Raw genomic sequence first — 22,935 nt, forward strand, 5'->3', positions numbered from 1 at the left:
CCTCAGTTACTGAACAACTGGAAAACAATGGCATGGCCAGCTGAAGGTGATCCCCTTTTGATGGAGCAACACCCTCTGCTTGCAGACAGGCCCAAGGCTCAGAGCAGACCCTGCTGGCTTGGCAGAAGGGGCCCAAAGAGGAGTTTTTAGGGTTTAAAATGTAACCCAGTGTGGGAATGTAATGATTCTTATAGGCTGTATGGAAATGCTATAGAGTTTGTATCTTGTACTAGATTGGTTAATGAGAATTAGAATATTCAGCACAGAAGAAGATTTATGGTATTGTAATGGCAACCTCACTCTCTCATCCTCTCTCCCCCTCTCCTCTCTCAGCCTGCTCTGAGCTGTGGCTGGCAGCTCCCAGCAGGGCCCTGCACCCAGGCCCTTTGCAATGAACCACAAGTTCCCAGCCCTGGCTGCAGAGATGTCTGGTCTCTGTCCATCCCCACTGTCCTACCCCCCAAAGCTCCTACACAAGGAGTGAGCCTGGTGACAGCCTGAGCTGTGAAGGGACAAGTCTGCTCTGAGATCTGGCTGCAGTTTGAATTTATAAATCATAAAACCCCCTTTGATGAAGCAGCATTTCCAGCCCATTCATCAAAAACCCCTTCTTAAAACAGATAATTCAAATGTTGGCTATCCTTCAGAAACAAAAAAAATTGATTTCCTCTCTCTATCCTGCGCTGGTCTGTGACACAGTTCTTACTGTAACTGTCCCCTTCCATTTCCAGTTTGGCATTTCTGTTCCCTCAGGTAAGGGGAAGTGAGTGCCCGTGCCTGTGCACAGGCCCCTGACCAGAGGAGTTGGCTCAGGAGTCCCTCCTCAGCTGTTGGCTGTGCCAAAGGACAGTCAGGTCCCTCCTGTGCTGTTGGCTCTGCTGAAGGACAGTCAGCTCTGGCTTGTCGTGTCCTTGTCCATTCCTCTGCAGTTACATTATTAATTTGCATGAAAACCCTTTCCCAAGCCACACTTAATGGAGACAGATGATCCTCAGGTACCTCTTGGCAGGAAGCGGCCAACAATTTCATCTGAAGAGATTAAACTTTGATCTTGTTAGAAATAATTTTCCCACCACTTGATCAAATGCTTTTTTGTGCACATTGCTGCTTTCTCTTCCCTTGTGCCATAATCCCTGTGGCTCCATTGGGGGATGCTGTGCTGCAGACTGCTCCTCAGCTGAGGTGTCACTCCTCATTAGGATCTTTGCTGTTCAAGGATGGATTTAGCTCTGGGAAGGTCTTCTGCCTCCTGAGCTCAGGCCAGGGGCACAGAGTTTTGGTTACATTGCATTATATACTTTTATTTTGGTTACAATGCATTTTATACTTTTCTTTGCTGAGCATCTTAATACAGCAGAACCAATCTATACCTTAACTTTTATCTGTAGCCTATCATAACTGCTATAATTACCATATTCATGTTACTGTTCTCCAATCACTAAAAGTCAGTACATTACAGTTTAAGCTAGAAGTTGGTTTTCAGTTTTCTTGCAGTGGAAAATTCTGAGACCTTTTTTCTGCTTGCAACTTTGCTGACTTGTTTGCCTGTGCTCTCTTTCTGCTTGGTAAAAACATCTTCTTGTTTGGGGTGGGTTTATCCTTTGCTCTAAGCCATAAACCCCCTTCTAACTAACACACCCTTTTCCTCCTTGGTTATCCAGTAAGACTGGCTCAGCAATTCTTTTCTTCAATATCAAAACTTGCTTCCATCTCTATTCCTTCTTCAGACTCTACATTTAAAAATCTTCCTGCTAAGCACACATATCTGTGAGACTCTCTTGCCAAACTTTCGTCCTTCCCAACACCTTGGCTGGTCAGAACAGCTTTTCCCCTGGGGAAGGGGGAAATCTCAGCCCCTTGCTCGATGCCGTGTACTCCTGAGGGAAATGAAATGCACATCAAGAATGTGGATAATTAATCCTGTAATCTATTAAAAATCAATGTCTCTTGTTGAGCTGTCAAGTCTCCAGATGCGGGTGGTGGCTGGGAATTACCCAAGCAGCTGAGGCTCAGGAGTTTCTTGGAACTCTGACAGTTTTTATTGCTGGGGCTGCCCTGCCCTGGTTCCTCTTGCCTTTGCACCACTGGCAAGGGGTGACAGTGATGGTTAACCCATTCCTACCAGCAAAGAAGGGGAGAATTGGGGAGAAGTTGTGTCCTGAGTTTTTCTGTCAGACCCCACTGCGAGGAGGGGACCCTGCGTGGGCAGGACACGGAGCCACAGCTGGCAGGGACAGCGTGGGGAGCTGCTCCTCAGAGCACAAGGTTCCTTGGAGTCCTGACTCTGCAGCCCCTTGTCACTGGAGCCCACCACAGAGGTGCTGGATGGGGCCAGAGGTCAGGAGGAGGGAGGCTCCAGGGATGCCTGGGCAGTGCTGGCTGTCATGCTGTGCTCTCAGAGTCGTTCACAGCAGCAGGGGAGCTCTGTCTGCTGATAAGCAGGTTCTGAGGAAAAATTAAACAAGAAACAAGACCTTATTTAGCTGTCAGATCCTGCTCCTCTAATCCAGCTCCGTGCTGTCCTTCCCCTCCAGCAGTCACCAGAGGGAATTGTCCATCGCTCCTTGTAATTGCAGCCAAAAGAAGAGATGCAATTTAGTCTGCAGGTGGCAAAATTAATACTGTGTTTTTTCTAATCTGTCCCCAGCATGGGACTAAATAAAAGTGTTGGAGGAGTGAGGGGAACTGTTTGCCTGCAGGAGTGAAGCTGCATTAGCCATGTAAATGTGCACTCCAGGCCACTGTCATTTGTATTCCCGGCAGGAATACAAGGCTCCTGCCTTAAAGAGCTTTTAAATCTGCTGCTGATTAATAATGCAACCAGTGCCAGAATGCATCCTCCTTCCTGAGGCTGGAGAAGGGGGTTGAGCTGGATTTGGTCCTCCAAAGCAGATTTGCCTGTGTGTGCTCAGGGCTGACTCAGTCACTGTGGGGCAGTGGGGCTGCAGGATGAGCCAGCTCTGGGCAAAAGTCTGAGCTCCTGGGGTCTTTGTCCTGAAAGGGCTGCATGCTGATGGTGAGGCAGCTTCTCTGCTTTGGAATGGAGATATCTGAGGCATGTTCAGGGTTGGGATGTTAGTAACTGGTGAGGGAGGAGAGAGGTGGCTCTATCTGGCACAAGCAGGTGCCCAAGTGCAGCTGTTGGGTGCAGTGAGTTGTTCTGGGGAAGGACACGGTGCCACATGTAGTTTTATGCCTGTTCTGCTGTAGTTTTATGCCTGTTCTGCTGCTACTCAGGTTAATCAACAGGAGAAAACCCATGTACAGGGGAATGGAGTTTATAAAATCAGGCAGAGTGGTGAATAATTTAATGTTTGCTTTTTCAAATAGAGGCAATGATAGGAGAGCTTAAAATATTGATGGGAAATACATTTTTTTACACAGTGTGAAATGCTTTATAGCCTGTGTGATTTTCTTTAATGTTTTTTAAACATGTTTGAGGCTGGCACCTGCTTTTCTGTCATGTACCATGAGCTCTGCTCTAAAACACATCTGTGAGCGAGCAGGATTTTTCCTGATGACTTTGTTAACAGTCAGGACCACGCAGTCAGGTCTCTCCAGTCCATTTTCAGGATTCAGAGACACAGGAGGGCAGCTGTGTGATATTTTATTGATGGGGATCATACAACACAGTAAGCAGCACTTGGCTTATCTCACAGGAGCAGGACCCAAGGCAAGTGTTGGGGGATAATGTTGGATTATGTCTCACACCCAGAGGGAGCTGTGTGTGGGCCATGGAGCTGCACAGGAGCCCCTTTGACTCCTCTCACAGGGAGCCAAAGTGACTTGGAATCAAGGAGCAAATCACCATGAATAAAACATCACGAGGGCTTTTTATTTCAGCAAAGATTAATGAGCTAAGTAATAAATACAAAATTTCATGGATATTTAAGTTTACTTTCTAGGGACTTGTTCCTCTCCACAGGAGTCTTGGTGGGACAGAAACAGGTCCAGTGAATGTCCTGATTTGATGGGAAGTAGGACAAGCTGGAAACAGTCAATGGCCCTGTGCAGCTTTTGCTGTGCCTGAGGGCTGTGAGCTGCTGCCTGCATAGGCTGGAGACTTGCTTGGAGCCAAACCTGGTTAAAAATGGGAATATTGGCAACTGCATCTTGCAGTGGATGAACTAAATGGATGCTTGCACGTTGGGGAGGCAGTTTGTGCTGACCAGAAATACACAGGCAGCTCCTGAGGCACAGCCTGCTCTCAGAGCAGGGGTCAAACCCCCAGCAGTCCAGGGTAGATCTGGTGTGAGGTGGTTCAGGAGGCCTTGGTGTGTCCCACCAGCCCTCCTGATCAAAGATTGTGTTTTGCCTTTCCCAGACATCCTCAGCAGGGGTTCAGAGCCCAGGATACGAACCCATCCTCAGACTCCAGCAGCACTAAGGGTGGAGGATGCTGTTGGGATTTTTGCCAGTTTTCCATTGGAGGGTTGCAGGCAGCCCATGGATTACAAAGCTGATGTGTTTTACCACTATCTTCTCCCACTGGATGGCCACCAGCTCATCCTGGAGCTATTCCAGTCCTGATTCAGAGAGAGAGGACTGGTGTCTGCAGAAGCCCCACACTCTGTTTAAGTGAAATGTTTTACTGGAGCAGCCCCTCAGTCAGTGCCCTTTTCCTCTCTGCATTTTCAGTGCCAACTCCTGTCACTGACATCCGCACAGACAGAGTGGAGCAGAAGAGTGTCACCCTGTCCTGGCAGGAGCCAGGCTTGCTCACTGCCAATGGCACCGAGTACGAGGTCAAGTACTTTGAGAAGGTAGGCTCTGGGTGTGGGAATCCTTAAAATCACAGGGGTTTGGGAAAGCTGCAAAAGGCAGGCCTCAGAGACAGCAGAACTGGGATTGGAGCTGAGCAGTAGCCATGAGATTGGTCAGCAGAAAAATTCTGTAAGAAGTAGAAAAGAAAGGACAAACAGAACAATGGTCTGTGTATTAATGCTTAAGGAGTTATTATTAAGGAGTATTAAGTATTAAGGAGTCTAGAATAACTCCCTAAGCTACAGAAAAGTTTATCTAGTGAGATATTAGGAAGTTCTAACCTTAATAATGGAGTTCTGTGCATTGTGTTTTAAGGCTCACAAGCAGGTATTGTATTTGAAATAAGCAAGCATTGTTTAACCAAAGGTATGTGTGCTTATACTGGTTGGCTGGAACTCCTGTCAATGTGCTTTTGCTTTGTGTGATTGGTCAAAAAAGTTTTAAAGTGAGTTGTGACATTAAGTTCTTTGTCTGCTGCCTGGGATGTGAGCTGGTGGCATCTTCCCATTGTCATCACCATGTAATGAGGCTGATGCTGGAAAATAAAACAGCTCAAGAGGTGTTCCCCAGCAGTCCTGTCCTCTTTGTGATTTGTACAGAGCCCCTGGCTGGCAATACTGGGCACTGCCATGGGCTCTGCTTGTGCCCCTGGCTCTGTGCCCTTCCCTGGCCCCCCTCAGGAGCAGGGGTGCTGTGTGTGCCCATCCATCTGGGACTGCAGCTGGGCAGGGACTGAGAGCACAGTGGTTCCTACATCCCGGAGGAGATGCTCTCTGTATCCCCAGCCTGCTCTCCAGGAGAGTGTGGGACCTTGTGGTCTGCACTGGATTTGGACTGAGAGCCACAAACCTGTGACTGTGGGTGGCCCTTCTACATGGGAAATATTTTTATGACAGTTTCTTGATTTTAAAAATTGCTGCTGTTTGACAGGTGCAGTAGGTTGGGGATTTTAGGAGAAATACCAGTGGGCAGAGCAGGCACAAAGCTCTAAATGAGAATGAATGCAGTTTATGACACAGTTCTGCAAATTACCTTATCTGCGTGTGCTCAGGCTCGTTCTGGAGCTGATGGTGTGTCAGGCACACTGTGCAGGTGACATGTCAGCATTCTGTATTTAGAAACAAGCTACCCTGAAGCTGATTCATATTAATGTGATTTGCAGCATCTGATAGATTTGAGAGGAGGGATCTGTGGAGGAGGGCAAATGCTGGAGCCCAAGACATTAATTCTTGTGCAAATGGGCTGCAGCAACACGATACTTGGGGTATGAAATGAGGAACCTTCCTCCTTGAGTAGAGAATTTAAATTCAGTTTAGCAGTTATTCACTGAAATGAGGCTCTTGATGCTGACACGGATATCAACTTAGCTCCTAATCTTTGCTTTTAAAGCTTTTGTTTTTACTGTGAAGATTCAAAGGGGGAAACCTATCAAATGGAAACACATTTGGCAGTGATGTGAGCAGTGCAGTGAGTGGCTGCTGCTCATGCCCATGCCAGACTGTGGGGTGGGGACACTGAACTGTGGGGCTGGGACACTGCCTGTGCTGAACTGTGGGTCTGGGACACTGAACTGTGCTGAAATGTGGGGCTGGGACACTGAACTTGTGCTGGACAATGGGGCTGGGACACTGCCTGTGCTGAATTGTGGGGCTGGGACACACTGCCCGTGCTGGACAATGGGGCTGGGACACTGCTTGTGCTGAAATGTGGGGTGGGGACACTGAACTCTGGGTCTGGGGTGCCCTTTGGGCTCCCCCTGCCATTCACCAATCCCCACAGATTTGCTCCAGTCCTGAGCAGCTGCAGCAGGGAGCAGGGAAGGGCTGGCTGCTGCCACAGCTGAGCCTGGCATGGGGAAGTTGCCATGAGGGGTGGCACAGCTGCTCCCCACCACCCCATCCTCTGCCTTCATGTCCTCACAGCACCATCCACCTCCGTCTGCCGTCTCCTGTGACCTTCCCATGTAATTTCTGTTGATCAGACATGTAGTGGATGTATTGTTTCTTTTGGAGGCTGTCCTGACGGGGCCCAGAGCTGAGGACAGGACTGTGCCCTGCTGGCTCTGTGTCACAGCTGTCAGTCCAGCTCCATCTCAGGTATCTCATTATTTCACAGGATCAGAGAGATCAAAGTTACTCAACTGTGAAAACCACATCAACGGCCGTGACAGTCAATAACCTGAAGCCTGGTACCCTCTACATTTTCCAAATCAGAACATCTTCCTCTCCAGACTACAACCCTGGCATTGAAGTGGAGACACTGGCAGAGTGTAAGTGCAGGAGGGCTCTAAGCTGAGCCCTGGGGATGCTGTGCTTGCAGCTTGTGCTTGTTGTTTCATGGAGCAGCACTTGTTCCTCTGGTTCTGCTGCTCCAGGTCTAAGGGTCACTGCTGCCCAGGAATTTGCTTTTCCTTGCATTTTCCCATTAGATGTTGATGAGGTTGGTCCTGCCTGTGCTGGGGGAGCCTGTCCTGTCTCTTCTCAGTGAAGAGTCAATGAGGGCAGCTGCTGTCTGGCTCCTTTCTCATGAGGAGGCTGGGACAGGCTCTGCTCTTTGGCTGAGCTTGCCCAAAACCACGCTTAGCTCATGACTGCTCCCTGCTGCTGTCCTGGCTCAGGAGGCACTTGGCTTGCCTGCTCCTTGGCTGGCTCAGGGCAGCCAGCAACAGTGTTATCTGCTGGGACTTCTCCTTTTAAATTCCCATTCATAACTGTGGTCCAAAAGCATCTTATTTCACTGAGAGAGGGCTGGAGGGATGTTGGGCTTCGGCACAATCCCCCACGCTGGCTGGAAGAGCAAGGCTGAGCTGGCTGGCTCAGAACAGCTCCCACAGATTGTGTTTAACAGGGCTTTAAATTGCCTTCATTTGCCATACAGAAGACATTTCAGAATTAATTGAAGCCAATAAAAATTTTATAGAGAATGTAGTCGCTATCTAATACCCCTGTTTGCAAAAGCAGGAGGAAAAGGGACTAATGTGATGAAAGAAAACTATTTGTAAGGCCATAAATTTTGATATGTTCCTCTGATAAACAGGATTCTTGCTCAGCTCTGATTACCAGCACCAGGAGCTGGTGCAGCAGTGCTGGGCTGCTCTGTCTGCAGTGCCCAACATGTTGGACTGATCCCACCAGCCTGGGCTCTTAAAGCTGAACCATGTCACAGACATGTTTTCTGAAAAATCCTTTCCTTAGGATTTTTTCTCCTGAGAAGCTGAGAGGCCTCAGGAACAAAATGTAAAGAATGGTTATCTGCTGCTGTGGAATGCAACAGGTGCATCTGTGATTGGTCTCATAGAGTTGTTTCTAATTAATGGCCAATCACAGTCAGCTGGCTCAGACCAAGAGTCCGAGGCACAAGCCTTTGCCATTCATTCTTTCTTTTTCTATTCTTAGCCAGCCTTCTGATGAAATCCTTTCTTCTATTCTTTTAGTATAGTTTTAATATAATATATATCATAAAATAATAAATCAAGCCTTCTGAAACAGGGAGTCAGATCCTCGTCTCTTCACTCATCCTAAGACCCCTGTGAGCACTGTCACAGAACCAGAACATGAATTGTTGTGAGGATGGTGAAAAAAGCAGCCAAACTCCCACAGCTCTTCTGGATCACCCAGGCTGGCCATGGGAGCAGTGAGCAAGGCAGCTGCTCTCCTCAAACCTGGTTGATGAGTGGCTCTGCTTCCCTCCTGCAGTGACAGTGGCCTCCAGTGAGCAGAGCCCCGTCCTCATCATCGCCGTGGTGGCCATCGTGGGGCTGACAGTGCTGCTGTCCCTGGTGCTTGGTGTGATGGTCTGGAGGAGGTGAGCAGGGCCAGGCGTGGTCCAGGGGGGTTTGAGCTGGGGTGAGGAGCTACTGCCCAGGTGCTGCTGTGCTCTCAGAGTCTCTGTGGTCAGGATGACCCCGAGATGTGTTAGAGTCTCTTTTCCCAGCCTGGCAGCTGAAGAAGGAGTCAGGATTCTTCTGTTCGGCTTTTCAAGGTTGTTTATTTGCTGTTATCTATTACATTCCTTCTCTGACCTGCTGAGGTCTGTCCAGCAGGTTGGTTTGTGGCACACTGACTGCCTTGGGGTGGTGTTAGCTTTTTATACTAAAAACTATGTGTACATTATTTACAATAATTTCCAAATACCTATCACCTATGTTAGACAGTGTGTCTCTACTCTAAACCAATCCAGAAGTGTCACCATCACAGCAGAAGATGGAGGCTAAGAAGAAGCAGGAGGAATGACAGGACACACCCAAATCCCTCCATCTTGCCTCCTGAACCCCCATTCTAAAACCCCAAAATTCTACTTTTTCACTCTGTGATAAATTCACTTACATCCTATTCAAACTCTTATGGCTTGTAACTCCTCACATAAAGTTGGTAATTGTTTCCATGGGCTAAAATCAAAGGCACAGGTGTTTGTGACTCCGTGCCAAGGTCTCTGAGCCCCCTGCCAGGGTCTTGAGTCCTCTAGGGCAGCCAGAGGAATGTCCTGGGTCCTGACACTGTGCATCTTCATTCTCTTTGCAGGCAGTGTGGGTACAGCAAGGCCAGCCAGGATGGGGATGAGGAGCTGTACTTCCACTGTAAGTGGCACCCAGCTGTCACAGCTGGTGTGACTGTGGGGATCCCTGATTTATCCCTGGTTTATCATTGTTAACATCCCACCAAAGCAGCCCTGAGCCCTCACTTTTGAAGTGCTGTCACCCTGTGTTATCCCAGAGCAGGGGCCAGCACAGCAAGGCTCTCTGAGGACCGTGGGTTGACAGCTCCATGTGCTAATGTCTATCCTGGCTGTGTGGGGGTCACTGCCTGCCAGAGGAAATGGGGACACTTGCAGCTTCCATGGGGTGTGTAAATTATTGTCAGCTTCTCAAGCAAACAGCCTTGTTTGCTGGGGCTACTCTGGATTATTGAGCAGCAATAATTTTACAGTTGTCAGAGGGAATTCAGATCTAGGGACTGATGAGTTTATTTGATTCCCAGCCCATGGAGTGCACACATGCTTTTCTGTTCCCCAAAGCACCTTGGAAGTAGAAGAGCCTGCCTTGACCATTTCACTTGGCTTTGGAGGGTGGGCGCTTCACTGGAGCAAAGGGGCTGCTCTCCATTACCCAGGAGTTGTGGCAGTGGAGCAGAGCAGTTGGATTCACTCAATCCTAAAAAAATAATCTTAGAAACCTTAGAAATGAGTCTTTTGCTATGCTTATAGAAAGGTATAATGTTGATTCTGCCCACAGACCAGGAGATGGATGAGCTGGGATGGTGTTTCCCAGGATGGGTGGGTGGAAGTTCTGCTGAGCCCCTCTCACCTGCCCTTTCTGCCTTTCCTGCAGTTAAAATACCAACCAGGAGGACGTACATCGACCCCAGCACCTGCGAGGACCCCATGCAGGCTGTGCACCTCTTTGCCAAGGAGCTGGACAATGCCAGCATCAAAATTGAGAGGATTATCAGGACAGGCAAGTTCCACGGGGTGGTGGCTGTGCTGGTGTGCTCCCCTTCCACTGGGCCATGGCATTGCTGCAGTCCTGGGGGTACCCACCTGCAGCACAGGATGGGAATTTATCCAGCGAGGGTTTTATCCTGAAGCTTTGTTCCTCATTCCTGGTGTTTTCCTGAGGCACTGAGCACAGCCAAGCCACGCAGAGCAGAAAGCATCAGCAATTATCTGCATCTGGGCAGTTTGACAGCAGCATGAAAACTATTTATAAATACGTGAACCTAATGATTTATCGATTTTCATCAACTTCACTGCCTAAAACTTAAAAGCAAATTAAAATCCCCTGACTGGACCCTAGAGCCTTAATGGCTACTGTGTGCCAGAAAGTGGGAAACGTGATCATTCTTTGTCATTTGTTTTCCTAAAGATAAATTCAGCTGTAGCAGCAGCAGAGGTGGAGGAAGGGAGGAGGGAGGGCTTTGCCTGCAGCTGAAGGACAGTGTTGAAGGGGAGAGGACATTGAAGAGGGGATGAGGTTGCCTCTGAACTGCAGGGTGGAGCAGCTCAGAGGAGCCCCATGTACCTTTCATGAGCAAACTGGTGTTTGAAAAATCAAGAAAGAAATTAGTAAGGAAGACATTTAAATCTAAGGAATTAGGGAGTGTGTTTGTCTCACTGCTGACCTAACAATAACCTGATTTCCAAATCAATAAAGCTGCTCATAGCTACACACTTTTTGCTGTCAAGCCAATATTGGTTTTTTCATGTTGGGAATTGAATTTTTATGTTGGGAATTCCTTAGCTCCTGTTGTGGAGCGCATGGCTGTGCAGTGGGATGTTCTTCCTCAAGGATTGCAGGAACCCTCCCTCACAGCCTTGCTGTGTCCAGCTCTGTGGGAAACAGACCAGGAGACAGAACCAGCCAGGCCCAGAGCATGACCTTGGTTATTACTCCTCCTCTCATGGGCTAAACACAATATGCACTGGAGCAGAGCATGGAGAGAGCACTGAGAGGCTCTGGAGGTGCCTAAGGGTCAGCAGCTTCCATGGGGTGTATAAATTATTGTCAGAGCAGACAGCCTTGTTTTCTGGGGCTACTCTGGATTGTTGAGCAGCAATAATTTTACAGACAACAGTTGTAAGACTATTGGGATTTACCAATATAGCCAGATGAGACGTGCCTGAGCTTGTCTGGCCCTTGGTGCTGAACCAAGCAGCAGCACTGTGGTGTTTCACCCCACAGACACTTTGGGCTGGCTGGGTGCTGCTCTGGGCACTGCAGACAAGTCCAGGCCTGCAGGAGCTCTGGTGGTGCTGGGATGGAGCTTCCCCCCATACCAGGGGCTGCTCCTCAGGTTTCCCTGTGGCAGAGAAGCTTTAAGGCGATGGTGAAGGAAAGGAGTCGGTTCTGATGGAGGGTTTGGATCCAGAGCTTTATTCTGGCCCACAGGCCTCTGAATGCAGCACCAGCTCCAACAGAACTCCCTGAGCCCGTGGCTGCTGCTCCTTTGAACCCCGGGGAGAGGGGCAGGGAAGGGGCAGGGAGCCACCAAGCAGGGACAGGAGGGGAGGGACAAAGGGACAAAGGACACCTGGATGGCCCAGTGCCCCCCAGGGGTAGAGGGCATCCTTTGGATCTGCCAATCACTCAATGCCCTTCTGGAATGCCAGGACTGACAGACAGCTCTGGGAGGGGAAAGGAGAGGTGACTGACACACCTGGGAGGGAATTGTCAGGGGAGAGACCCGAGGTTCTGAGGTAAACCCTGAAACACACCATTAGATGGAATTCAGATGTCGGGACTGGTGAGTTTATTTGATTCCTAGGAGTAAACTAGTGATAAAAATTCGTTTTGTCTGTGGGTTCATTAGCAGGGGAAGGAGCTGAACCATCATTTCTGGGGTATGGGCCCGATAGCTTGTTTAGCTGACCCTACTAGAAAGTAATATAAACGAAATATGGAGGGTTTTGATTCCTCTAGTGTAGGTTTGATTCCTGCTTTTCTAAGTACTAGGAAATGAGAGGGCTGGTATACCTCCATGTTCACTTTATCATAGTGACCCTTAGAGTTCAGGCACATTTCCAGTAAGGCCTTAGGTAAGGAGGCAGGCCCACATAGGTAGGCTCCCACACATGCAGAGGAGCAGCACAGTGCTCAGGATGGCCTGCTGTGAATCCTGCCAGGGATGTGTTTAACCCATTTCTCTGCCATGCAGGGGAGTTTGGGGAGGTGTGCCGGGGGTGTCTGAAGCTGCCCAGCAAGCGCGAGCTGCCCGTGGCCATCCGCACGCTGAGGGCCGGCTGCTCCGAGAAACAACAGCGCTCCTTCCTGGCTCAGGCCTGCACCATGGGCCAGTTCGACCACTCCAACATCATCCGCCTCGAGGGGGTCATCACCAGAGGTACATTTATTGGAATATTTACCAGTGTAGCCAGATGGGACCTGCCTGAGGCCTTGTCTGGTTCGTGGCCTTGTCTGGCCCTGAACCAAACAGCGGCACTGTGGTGTTTCCCCCCACAGACACTTTGGGCTGGCTGGGTGGGTGTTGTTTCACCCACAGACACTTTTGGCTGGCTGGGGGCTGCTCTGGGCACTGCAGACAAGTCCAGGCCTGCAGGAGCTCTGGTGGTGCTGGGATGGAGCTTCCCCCCATACCAGGGGCTGCTCCTCAGGTTTCCCTCTGGCAGAGAAGCTTTAAGGCGATGGTGAAGGAAAGGAGTCGGTTCTGATGGAGGGTTTGGATCCAGAGCTTTATTCTGGCCCACAGGCCTCTGAATGCAGCACCAGCTCCAACAGAACTCCCTGAGCCCGTGGCTGCTGCTCCTTTGAACCCCGGGGAGAGGGGCAGGGAAGGGGCAGGGAGCCACCAAGCAGGGACAGGAGGGGAGGGACAAAGGGACAAAGGACACCTGGATGGCCCAGTGCCCCCCAGGGGTAGAGGGCATCCTTTGGATCTGCCAATCACTTCTGGAATTCCAGGAGTGACAGACAGTGCTGGGAGGGGTCAGGGGTTGGCACCTGGATTTGTAATCCCTGCAGGGTCTGAATGGTGGCAGCACTGACACCGTGCTGTTTGTCTGTCTGAGCAGGGAGCACCATGATGATAGTGATGGAGTACATGGGGAATGGCCTGCTGGACTCCTTCCTCAGGGTGAGTACTGGGGTGTCTGCCCAGCTTGGACTCTCCTGGCCGTGTTCCCATGGCTGCCCTTTGGCTTATCCTCCTCTGCTTTCACAGAAACACGAGGGGCAGCTGACGGGCACGCAGCTCATCTGCATGCTGCAGGGCATTGCCTCTGGCATGGCATACCTGGCAGAGATGGGCTATGTGCACAAGAGCCTGGCTGCCCACAAGGTCCTCGTCAGCAGTAGCCTGGCATGCAAGATCACAGGGTTCAGACAGCCTCAGGAAGACAAGATGGAAACCATCTTCTCCACCATGGTGAGCTGCATTTCCGCATTCTGTTGTCAACACTTTTCCTAGGCTCCCATCTCCTTCTTCAAGTATGAACAGGGATTCTGCACCTTGGGCTTCTTTCTCAGGTGGAAATCCAATATGTTTGGTCAGGGACCTGCATAGCACCATGCCTGCTTTGCCCACAACCCCACTGCACAAATCAGGGCAGAAGGACTTGTGTTTGTACAGCTGTGAGGTGGTTTTCCTTAAATATCAGTGTACAGAATGCCATCAGCTCTTCCTGGGGACATCCTCCTCTCCCATTAATATTTCAGGACTCACACTCCAGTTGCAGTGACATTTTAAACAAATGGAGGAAAAACTTTTCTCTTAGTATTAAATGTGCTCATGGCACATGGGTTTGCTTGATGTCTACCCTGTGATGCCAGGCAGGGCATGATGAACAGTGAATGGCTACCTGGGAATTGCCAGCATTGGCCACATCCTGCTGGGCTCTCGGAAGGTTGCAGGTAATTGCAGCCCTGAGATATGTGAAAAGTCTCTGTTTCAGCCTGCACATTCAAAGAATGAGTCGGAGTTCTTCAGTTCTCAGTCTCAGAGTTGTTTTTTTTATTGTATCTTATCTATAAAAATTTTTCTCCTGCCCTGCTGAGGTTCATCCAGCAGGACAGTTCCAGGCACTCTGCCTGCCCCAGGGCAGTGTTCTGTCTTTATACTACAAACTACGTGTAACATGTTTACAATTACTTCCCAATACCTATCACCTATGTTAGACAGTGAGCTTCTGCTCTAAACCAATCCCAAAGTGCCAACATCACAGCAGAAGATGGAGGTAGAGAAGAAGGAGAAAGGCTGGACATGCCCAAGTCCCTCCATCTTGTCCCCAAAACCCCTATTCTAAAAAATCCCAAAATCTACTTTTTCACCTAGTGGTAATTTTATTATTACACTACTTAAACTTCTGTGGCTTTCAGGTCTTCATACAAAGCTGGTAATTTGCTCCATGGATCATAATCAAACCCACAGGTGTTCTGGGCTGTGTTCAGGGTCTCTGAGCCCCCTGGCAGGGGTCCCGGCAACTCTGGACACCCAGAGGAATGTCCTGAGTTCTGACACTGGGCCAGTAAATCCTAAATCATTTCTGCCCTTCTGCCTGTGCAGCGTGGGAAGAGCCTGGTGCTGTGGTCAGCCCCTGAGGCCATCCAGTATCAGCACTTCAGTCCTGCCAGCGACGTGTGGAGCTTCGGGATCGTCATGTGGGAAGTGATGTCCTACGGGGAGAGACCCTACTGGGACATGTCCCACCAGGATGTGAGTGCCCTGCAGCTGCTCACTGCATGGTGCTGCAGCTGCAGGAGTGGCTGGGAGGCTTGGCTTGCCCCAGGGTTTGCCTCTGGTTTACATCACAGCACCTGACCTCAGCTCCTTGTGTCCTGCAGGTGATGAAGGCTGTGGAGGATGGGTTCCGCCTGCCAGCCCCTGCCAACTGCCAGCCTCCCCTGCACCAGCTGATGCTCAACTGCTGGCAGAAGGACCGCAGCCAGAGGCCCAAGTTCTCGCAGATCCACAATGCCTTGAGCAAGCTGGTGCAGAGCCTGGAGCCCCCAGAGTGTCCCAGCTCCACATGCCCCAGGTGACCACACCTGCCCGTCCCCCCTCTGCCCTGCCATGCCCCACTCCCTGTTCACCACCCTTTCTGCTGGCAGGTCCCATGGCACCTCCATCCCCCTCTCCAAGAGAACCTTCTCAGCCTTCCCCTCGTTCAGCTCCGTGGGGGAATGGCTGGAAGCTATAGAAATGGGCAGATACAAGGACAACTTCACTGCTGCAGGCTACTGCTACCTGGAGTCGGTGGCCAGGATGACAGCCCAGTAAGTGACCCCTTCTCCTGACTGTACCCTCGTGTGTGGGTGCAGTGAGAGCAGAGCCACATCCAGAGTGATTTACTGATAACCTGTGGTGCTGCAGCACAGGGTGGTGGGCTCAGAGGTGTCCCACACTGGTGTGCTGCAGGCTCCTGTTAGCCCAGAATGCCTGGTCAGGGTCAGTGCTGCTTTGGCTGGGGCTAAACCTTGGGAATTTCTTATTATTTTCTTATTTTCTTACTTGTGCATGTGTGGAATGGGTGCTGTCTGGTCTGGAAGCAGTCATTGTTGGGGCACACGGTGGTCACAGTGATGTGAAATGCACGTCAAGAATGTGGATAATTAATCCTGTAATCTGTTCAAAATCAATGTCTCTTGTTGAGCTGTCACATCTCCAGATGCAGGTGGTGGCTGGGAATTACCCAAGCAGCTGAAGCTCAGGAGTTTCTTGGAACTCTGACAGTTTTTATTGCTGAGGGTGCCAGGCTGGGGCTGCCCTGCCCTGGTTCCTCTTGCCTTTGCACTGTTGGCAAGGGTGCACTAATTCCCAAATGGGAATCAAGTTAGTTCATACCCAGATGCTTTTATATTCATTAGCCACATCTTAAGTACTGTAAATACACACTTGAGAAGGGTGTATGGTTAACCCAGTGATGGTTAACCCAGTGATGGTTAACCCATGCCTAGCAGCAAGGAAGGGGAGAAGGTTGTGTCTTGGGGGAGTGCCTGCAAGCTGTTTGTCTGTAAGGGTTGTGTGTGCTGGCTGACATGGGGCTCATTTTGCAGAGACATCCTGAGCCTGGGCATCACTCTGGCAGAGCACCAGAAGACCATCCTGAGTGGGATCCAGAGCCTGCGGGCCCAGGTGATCCGGATGCACGGCCGGGGCGTGCAGGTGTGAGCCCGTGTGTGCAGAGGGGCAGAGCAGCCCCTGCTCCTGGGGAGGAGAGACCTGCTGGGCCAGCCAGCCCCACCTCTGAATCCTGGGCGTCTCAGGTGGGCTGTGGGAACCGCTGGTGCTGCCAAACATGTGGTGGGAGAGCAGGGCTTCTGTCCCCCGTGCCAGCCCAGCATCCCCAGGGTGGTGCCTGGGGGGACGTGGCTCTCCCCAGGGCTGTTTGTAAGATGAGTCAAACTGTAGTGATGCCATTTCATGTGGTAGTTGAGTTCACAGGGTGGGATGGACCTTTTTGCACTGTCTTAATCCAGAGCCAACACTTCTGTATCTAGTATCCTGCTGGTGAATCCATGGGGACTTTTATACAGCCTGACAGATCACAGCAACCCCACAAGGAGTTTTTATTGCTTTTATATTTAGAGAGCAGCTCTCACCCAATGCCCAACTCCTGGAAGGTGACTTTCCCCATCTGTGCTGAAGGAAACTTTTTCCCAGTTGCATCCTTTCTGCTCCATGAGCTACTTCACTGAGTTTTGACACCTCAGTTGGTGAACAAAACCAAATATTCTCCAGTAAAGCACAGAGGAAATGGTGCTGGCTGCATCCATGCAATCCACACTTTGTTTTGTGAGCACTGTGCTGCCTGCCTGGCGTGCTGGCAGCTCCCATAGCTGCAGCCTGATCCCAGAGAAGACATAAATAGCATCTTAATAATACAGCTTTCCTTGAGGTTTGTTAATTAAATGGGTATTTGCAGCTCTGTATGGAGTTTTGTAAGGCTTTATTGTGATCTGTAAGTGTCTCAAGTGAATTATTAATGCTGAAAGGCAAAGATTTACATAGGGGATGAAGGCTGTAGGAGATGCTCAGAGTCTGGTTGGAAATGTGCTCCAGTCAGGTCAGACCCTGCTGTTAGCTACTCTGAGAGGATGAGGATGTGAATGAGGATTGAGTTGGGGCTGGCAGGGTGACCTCTCTGCCCAGGAGAGTGCTGCATATGCTCTGGGGAAAACAAGATCTCTCCTTCCTGCCCCCTCTGCAGTTCAAACCATGCCTCTTGTCTCCCTCCCCAGAGTTTCTTGGTCAGTGTTTTTAACAGAAATCATTTCTCCAAGTCTGGCCCATTCCAGTCAGGTTGGTCACTTGCCATCCCCCTGTGTCCCAGCCTGAAGAGCAATAGCAGTGACCCAAGCCCTGCATTTAGTGAAATGCCTGATCCCAAGGATCAAGTGCATTTGTGTGCTCTCTGTGTTTACGTTTTATCTCTAGAGAAAGCATATTACAGCTCTCTAGGCAGGGGGTTGAACTAGCTTGGTTCTGGGTCTTCTCTCCCCTCTCCCTGCTGGTGCTGCCTGTTGGGATGCAGAAGCCATGCTGGGAAGTTGCTGCTGGAGGAGCTGGCTCCAGGCTGGTTCAAGGAGATCTGGAGACATCTAGGGCTTGGTGGTGAGGTGACAGTGTGCCTCAGTGTCTTGGTTTGGAAAGACAGGAGTCTGTAAAGGAAGGCAGGAGCCTCCCCTGAAATGGAGAATGTGAACCCTGCCCACCTCTCCAAATTGCTATAAATTTTAAATTAAGGAGTTCTCAGGCAAAAAATATGGGAGCAGGAATAACGGTTCTTTAATAGGGAAGAAAAAAATAATAAAAGGATGAAATAAACACTGCAGTGAACTAAACCAACACTGGCAGAGTCAGAACCCAAGCTGACAGCCTGTGGGTCAGGGTGCTGGCAGCAGTCCCATTGGAATTGTGGCTCAGCCCTCCTGCAGTGCCAGGGGTGGTTCTGCTGGAGCAGGGATCCTGGAGAAAGGTGCAGTCTCTGCCTCTGGAGATCCAGGGCAAGAGGCAGCTGCTGTTCCTCTGGGCAATCCAGTGCAGGAGCCGTGCTGGTGTTCCAGAATCTCCAGATTCTATCCGGGTAGGAATGCTTGGCTCCTCCCTCTGGGCTCCCATCTCCCAATGGGATGCTGTAGTTCTTATCAGCCATGCAGGGACATTCAATGGCTGTTATCAGCAGGTGTCCCCTCCTGAGGGAGGTGTGATTGTGATCACTCAGACAGAGATAAGGCAAACTGCCCACTTGACAAAGGTCATCTGCCATACAGATGGTAATAGAACACATCTTGCCTCGCAATCTGGAACAGTCAGTTTGGAAAACAAACTTGGCCATGAGCAGGCAGCACCGTGTTCCCTCGAGTCCCCCAGAACAGACCCTGCCTCCAGAATAAGGGAAGTGACAAGGGCCAGCTCTGGGTGCCACTTGTGGCCACTAAAATCTGATTTTCTGTCCCTCTGGATGCTGCCCAGCTGGAAAGGGATGAACCTCAGCACAGTTATCTGTGGTCATGGCTGTTTCCCTGGGCTGCAGTGGCTGGGGGCTGGCCAGGGCTCAAATCTGAGCACCTATTGGTCTGAGCACCAAACTCCCAAAAAACTCACTTCCTTTTCAAACCAGGACACTCCTGTGGTAGCTGTGGCTGTGTGGAGGGGTCCCACAGGAGCTGAGCTCTGGGATGGGCTCTGACCCAGGAGAAACAGGAGTCATCAGCTCTCCTGCTCTCTCCTACAAGGAAGGAAAGGAAAGCCCCCCATGGAAGCCCAGTTTTTGCAAGAATAAACACTTTCAATTGAGCTCCTCTCCAACACGAGATAAAATTCATAGATTAAGCTATAGATTGTTGTTATGATATTAAAATGAACTTGCATCCTCTCAGCTTCTCTCCTTGGGGAAGTAGTATAATTAAATTAATCAGCAAGGCTGTTTTGCAGCTGCAAGGGAAATGCCTCAAAATGACCCTGATCTCTTCCCATGCAGCCTCGGGCATGTCATGGGGCTCTTGCCTTCTCCAAGGGCTGTAGCAGCATCTGCAACACTCCCCTCACTAGAAACCAAATGGGAATCAAGGTGGTTCATCCCCAGATGCTTTTATATTCATTAGCCACATCTTAAGTACTGTAAATACACATTTGAGAAGTCAATATATATTTTTATAAGCTTGAAACAAATGTAATATAATATTATAAAGGACTCTGTGTGCATCTCATGTTTGAACTATAGTCAGACATCTCCAGGGAATCTCAGTTGGTTTGGAATATTTATTAATAATGATAATAATAATAATATTAGTTATTATAAATGCTAATAAAAATCTATTGACTTTTTTTAAAATTTTGTATTTATTGAACCACAGTTGAAGCTGGCAATAAAGAGATATCTAAATATCTGAGTAAAACCAAGCAGTAATCCTGTCCTGGTTTGTCTGTGTGGGTCATTTCAATGTTCTGGGGGGGAATACCACTTTATCAAAGGTGCCATGTGGTGAGAAGGGACAGTTTTAGTAGCATCAAGGTGTGAAGTGATGCCTTGTTTTGTTAGATGACATCTGTGCTAAGGTGGGCTGACATCTGCAGAGGGGCTGGAGGGGTGGTTTCTTGCTGGTGACACTGTGGGGAGGAAAAAGCACCTGCTTTGCTTTGCTGGTGCATGCTGTGGTGTCAGAAAGGTGCATGGGCTGGCCTGTGGGGCAGGTGCTGTTCAGAGAGGTGGGAATCCCTCCCACCATCCCTCAACATCCATTGCATGGTGCTGGTGAAAGTGAAACCCAGCACTCAGCTGGCAGCACCAGCAGGTTTGGGTTTTGGGGAGAGCAAGGGAGGAACCAGGGCTGCTCCTCTTGCCCCTCACTGCCCCACAGCAGCCCCAGACATGAAATCCATCACCTTCCCCCTTCCTCAGACATGAAATCCATCACCTTCCCCTTCTCCCTGTGGGCTCTCAGTGCAGAGAGGCTGCCAGACCCAGGGTGCAGGGCTCAGGTGAGCCTGGCCTTGCTGCCAGCTGTCCTGGGCAGTGCCCTGGGAATGTTAAAAAGAACCTGGCTCTGGAGGAAGAGCAAGGTTTGAATGTGAATAATGGCTGATTATCAGGAAGAGCAGGTGCCATTTGTCATGGTAATCAGCGATCTGTCAGTTCAAGTGAGCTCCTTTCCTCCTGCCGTTCCCCTCCCACGTGTGCCTGCAGAGCCTTGCACAGGCTGGGACACAGCCAGACCCCTCAGCTCCTCCTGCCCCACCAAGGACGGGTTCCCAGTGCCACCCTGGGCTGCCCCAGTGCCACCCTGGGCTGTCCCCAGCGCCCTGCACCCCCACCTCAGCCAGGACTAGGCGGGTGCCCCTGTCCTGGCTGGCCAAGGGGTGCCCATGGTGTGACAGATGTGGGGATTTGTGGCCCAGTTAAGGCACAGCTGGATGACCCTGGAGCAGGGCAGGGTGACATTGGTACAGGGCAGGGTGACATTGACATGGGGCTGGGTGACTGGCACAGAGCAGGGTGACACTGTCACAGGGCTTGGTGACACTGGCACAGGGCAGGGTGACATTGGCAGAGTTGGGTGACATTGGACAGGATTGGGTGACATTGGCACAGAGCAGGGTGACACTGGCACAGGGCAGGGTGACACTGGCATAGGCAGGGTGACATTGTCAGAGGGCTGTGTGCCACTGGCACAGGGCAGAGTGACATTGAACAGGGTTGGGTGACACTGGCACAGGTTAGGGTGCCACTGACACAGGGCAGGGTGACATTGGATAGGGTTATGTGCCACTGGCACAGGGCAGGGTGACTCTTGTGCCTTGCCCCTCAGAGCAGGGCCATCTGCACAGCAGCAAGAGCAGCCTGGGAGGCACAGGAGCCATTTAGTGACACAATTATAAACAACTTCAGCCTTTTTATCTTCTTGGGGCTGCCAGGCACCTTCAGCAGCAGACAAAGAGCAGCTGTTATCGCTCAGCACAGCAGCTCCTCCTGGCAGCTGCCCCCCCTGAAGGGGCACAGACAAAAGCAGAGGAACTGTGCTGTGCCAGCAGGTCCAGGTGTGTCCCAGAGCCACTGTCACAGCTTGGGCATGGAAGCTCATGGAAGTTAGAGTTTCCTTTTTTCTGCCACCTCCAGAGCCTCAGCAGCGGGAGCAAAGGGGAAGGAGGACAGACACCGGGTTGTTCAGAGGTTTCTGGAGTTTCTCTAATAATGAAAAGCACTTACAAGGTGCTCTCCCCAGGCACCTGCTCCCTCACCCTGTTTGTTAAGGGTGATGTCTGGCTTAGAGGATGTCAGTAATTAAAAAGTCATTTTAATGAGCTCAGGTTTATTGGCAGACCAGACTTTCAGGAGTTGTTGTGCCAGGAGAAGCATTGCACCAATGCTCATAGAGCTCTCTGAAAAGCACTCACTGTTGGTGGTGCTGCACAGCTCTCAGGGTGGCAGTGCTGTGAGCCAGGGTCATCCCCCTGCCTGCTCTGCTGCTGGGCACCTCCCTGGGTGTTGTGGCAAATCCCTGCTGTCTCGGGGTCTCTGCTGCTCAGAGTGACCCCAAGATATTTTTAAAAGTCTCTTTTCCCAGCCCGGCACTCGAAGAAGGAGTCAGAACTCTTCAGTTCTTGTTCTCAAGGTTGTTTATTGTTTCTTATCTATAAAATTCTTTCTCCTGTCCAGCTGAGGTCTGCTCAGCAGGACAGACAGAGGCACTCTGGCCACACTCAGGACAGTGTTATCTTTTTATACTAAAAAACTACGTGTACAATATTTACCATAACTTCCCAATACCTATCACCTATGTTAGACAGTGAGCTTCTACTCTAAACCAATCTGTGAGTGCCACCATCACAGCAGAACATAGAGGCCAAGAAGAAGAAGGAGAAAGGCTGGACACACCCAGATTCCTCCATCTTGCTCCCTGAACCCCCATTCTAAAGACCCCAAAAATCTATTTTTTCACCCTGTGATGAATTCACTATCATTCTACTTAAACTGTCGTGGCTTGTAATTCTTCATATAAGGTTGGTAATTTGCTCCATGGTTCATAATCAAAGTCAAAGGGGTCTTGGGCTCTGTGCCAGGGTCTCTGAGCCCCCTGGCAGGGGTCCTGGCAACTCAGGGCACCCAGAGGGATGTCCTGAATTCCAACCCCCTGGCACCTGAAGCATGTGGGGAGCTGCCCTTGCTGTGCCCTGCGTGGTGGGAGCCCAGCTCACTGCTGGGTGTGAGCCCTGCACATTTCCATTGACTCCCACAGGACTGAAATTCCATAACGGGGCTGAAATAAAGCAGCAGCATCACATCCCTGTGGGAGCCCTCAATCATCTGCTACAGAGGCACCCTGGGGAAGCATTTGGAAAAGAATTTAGAACTGGGCAATTCAGGTTTTTCTTGCAAATCCCTCCTGTGTAATGAAGCCTGTTCCTGGTGGCTTGTTCCCTGGGGAATATTGTGTCTGTTTGCTGGAAGCTTAATGCAGCCCAGGTGTGATGCCTCAGGTTTTAGCTTTTATATTTTTCAGATTCTGTGCTGCTTTAGTGTGTGGGTCTGAGCTTCACATTATGGGATGGTAAGATTTCTTCACAGAGTACGGAGACAAAACAATTCCTTCTCTAGCTGGGGACCAAGGACAAATGATCCAAATCTCAGGCCCAAGAGCTTAAACAATGTCGGCTGAAGAGAGAAAAACAAGAAGGATGGATTCATAATTAGACAATTAACCCCAATATGCAAATGGAGCAG

General features: G+C 50.2%; 1 protein-coding gene across 1 annotated transcript in view; it reads left to right on the forward strand.

Annotated features, from left to right (window-relative positions):
* The window catches only part of LOC102034649 (ephrin type-A receptor 10), a gene marked incomplete at its 5' end in the record, with an annotated part of 18,784 nt that extends 1,721 nt beyond the window's left edge, over window positions 1-17,063 (forward strand). The window contains 13 exons of the mRNA XM_014310814.2: window positions 2,546-2,566; window positions 4,601-4,763; window positions 6,880-7,033; window positions 8,460-8,568; window positions 9,285-9,340; window positions 10,091-10,216; window positions 12,414-12,599; window positions 13,288-13,349; window positions 13,437-13,640; window positions 14,778-14,927; window positions 15,056-15,249; window positions 15,323-15,487; window positions 16,268-17,063. Coding sequence (XP_014166289.1) covers window positions 2,546-2,566; window positions 4,601-4,763; window positions 6,880-7,033; window positions 8,460-8,568; window positions 9,285-9,340; window positions 10,091-10,216; window positions 12,414-12,599; window positions 13,288-13,349; window positions 13,437-13,640; window positions 14,778-14,927; window positions 15,056-15,249; window positions 15,323-15,487; window positions 16,268-16,382 — 1,705 coding nt within the window. The remainder of the gene's footprint in view (window positions 1-2,545; window positions 2,567-4,600; window positions 4,764-6,879; window positions 7,034-8,459; window positions 8,569-9,284; window positions 9,341-10,090; window positions 10,217-12,413; window positions 12,600-13,287; window positions 13,350-13,436; window positions 13,641-14,777; window positions 14,928-15,055; window positions 15,250-15,322; window positions 15,488-16,267) is intronic.
* Window positions 17,064-22,935: the final 5,872 nt, after the last annotated feature.

This window comes from Geospiza fortis, unplaced genomic scaffold (genome assembly GCF_000277835.1).
Source record: "Geospiza fortis unplaced genomic scaffold, GeoFor_1.0 scaffold38, whole genome shotgun sequence".
Taxonomy (NCBI): domain Eukaryota; kingdom Metazoa; phylum Chordata; class Aves; order Passeriformes; family Thraupidae; genus Geospiza; species Geospiza fortis.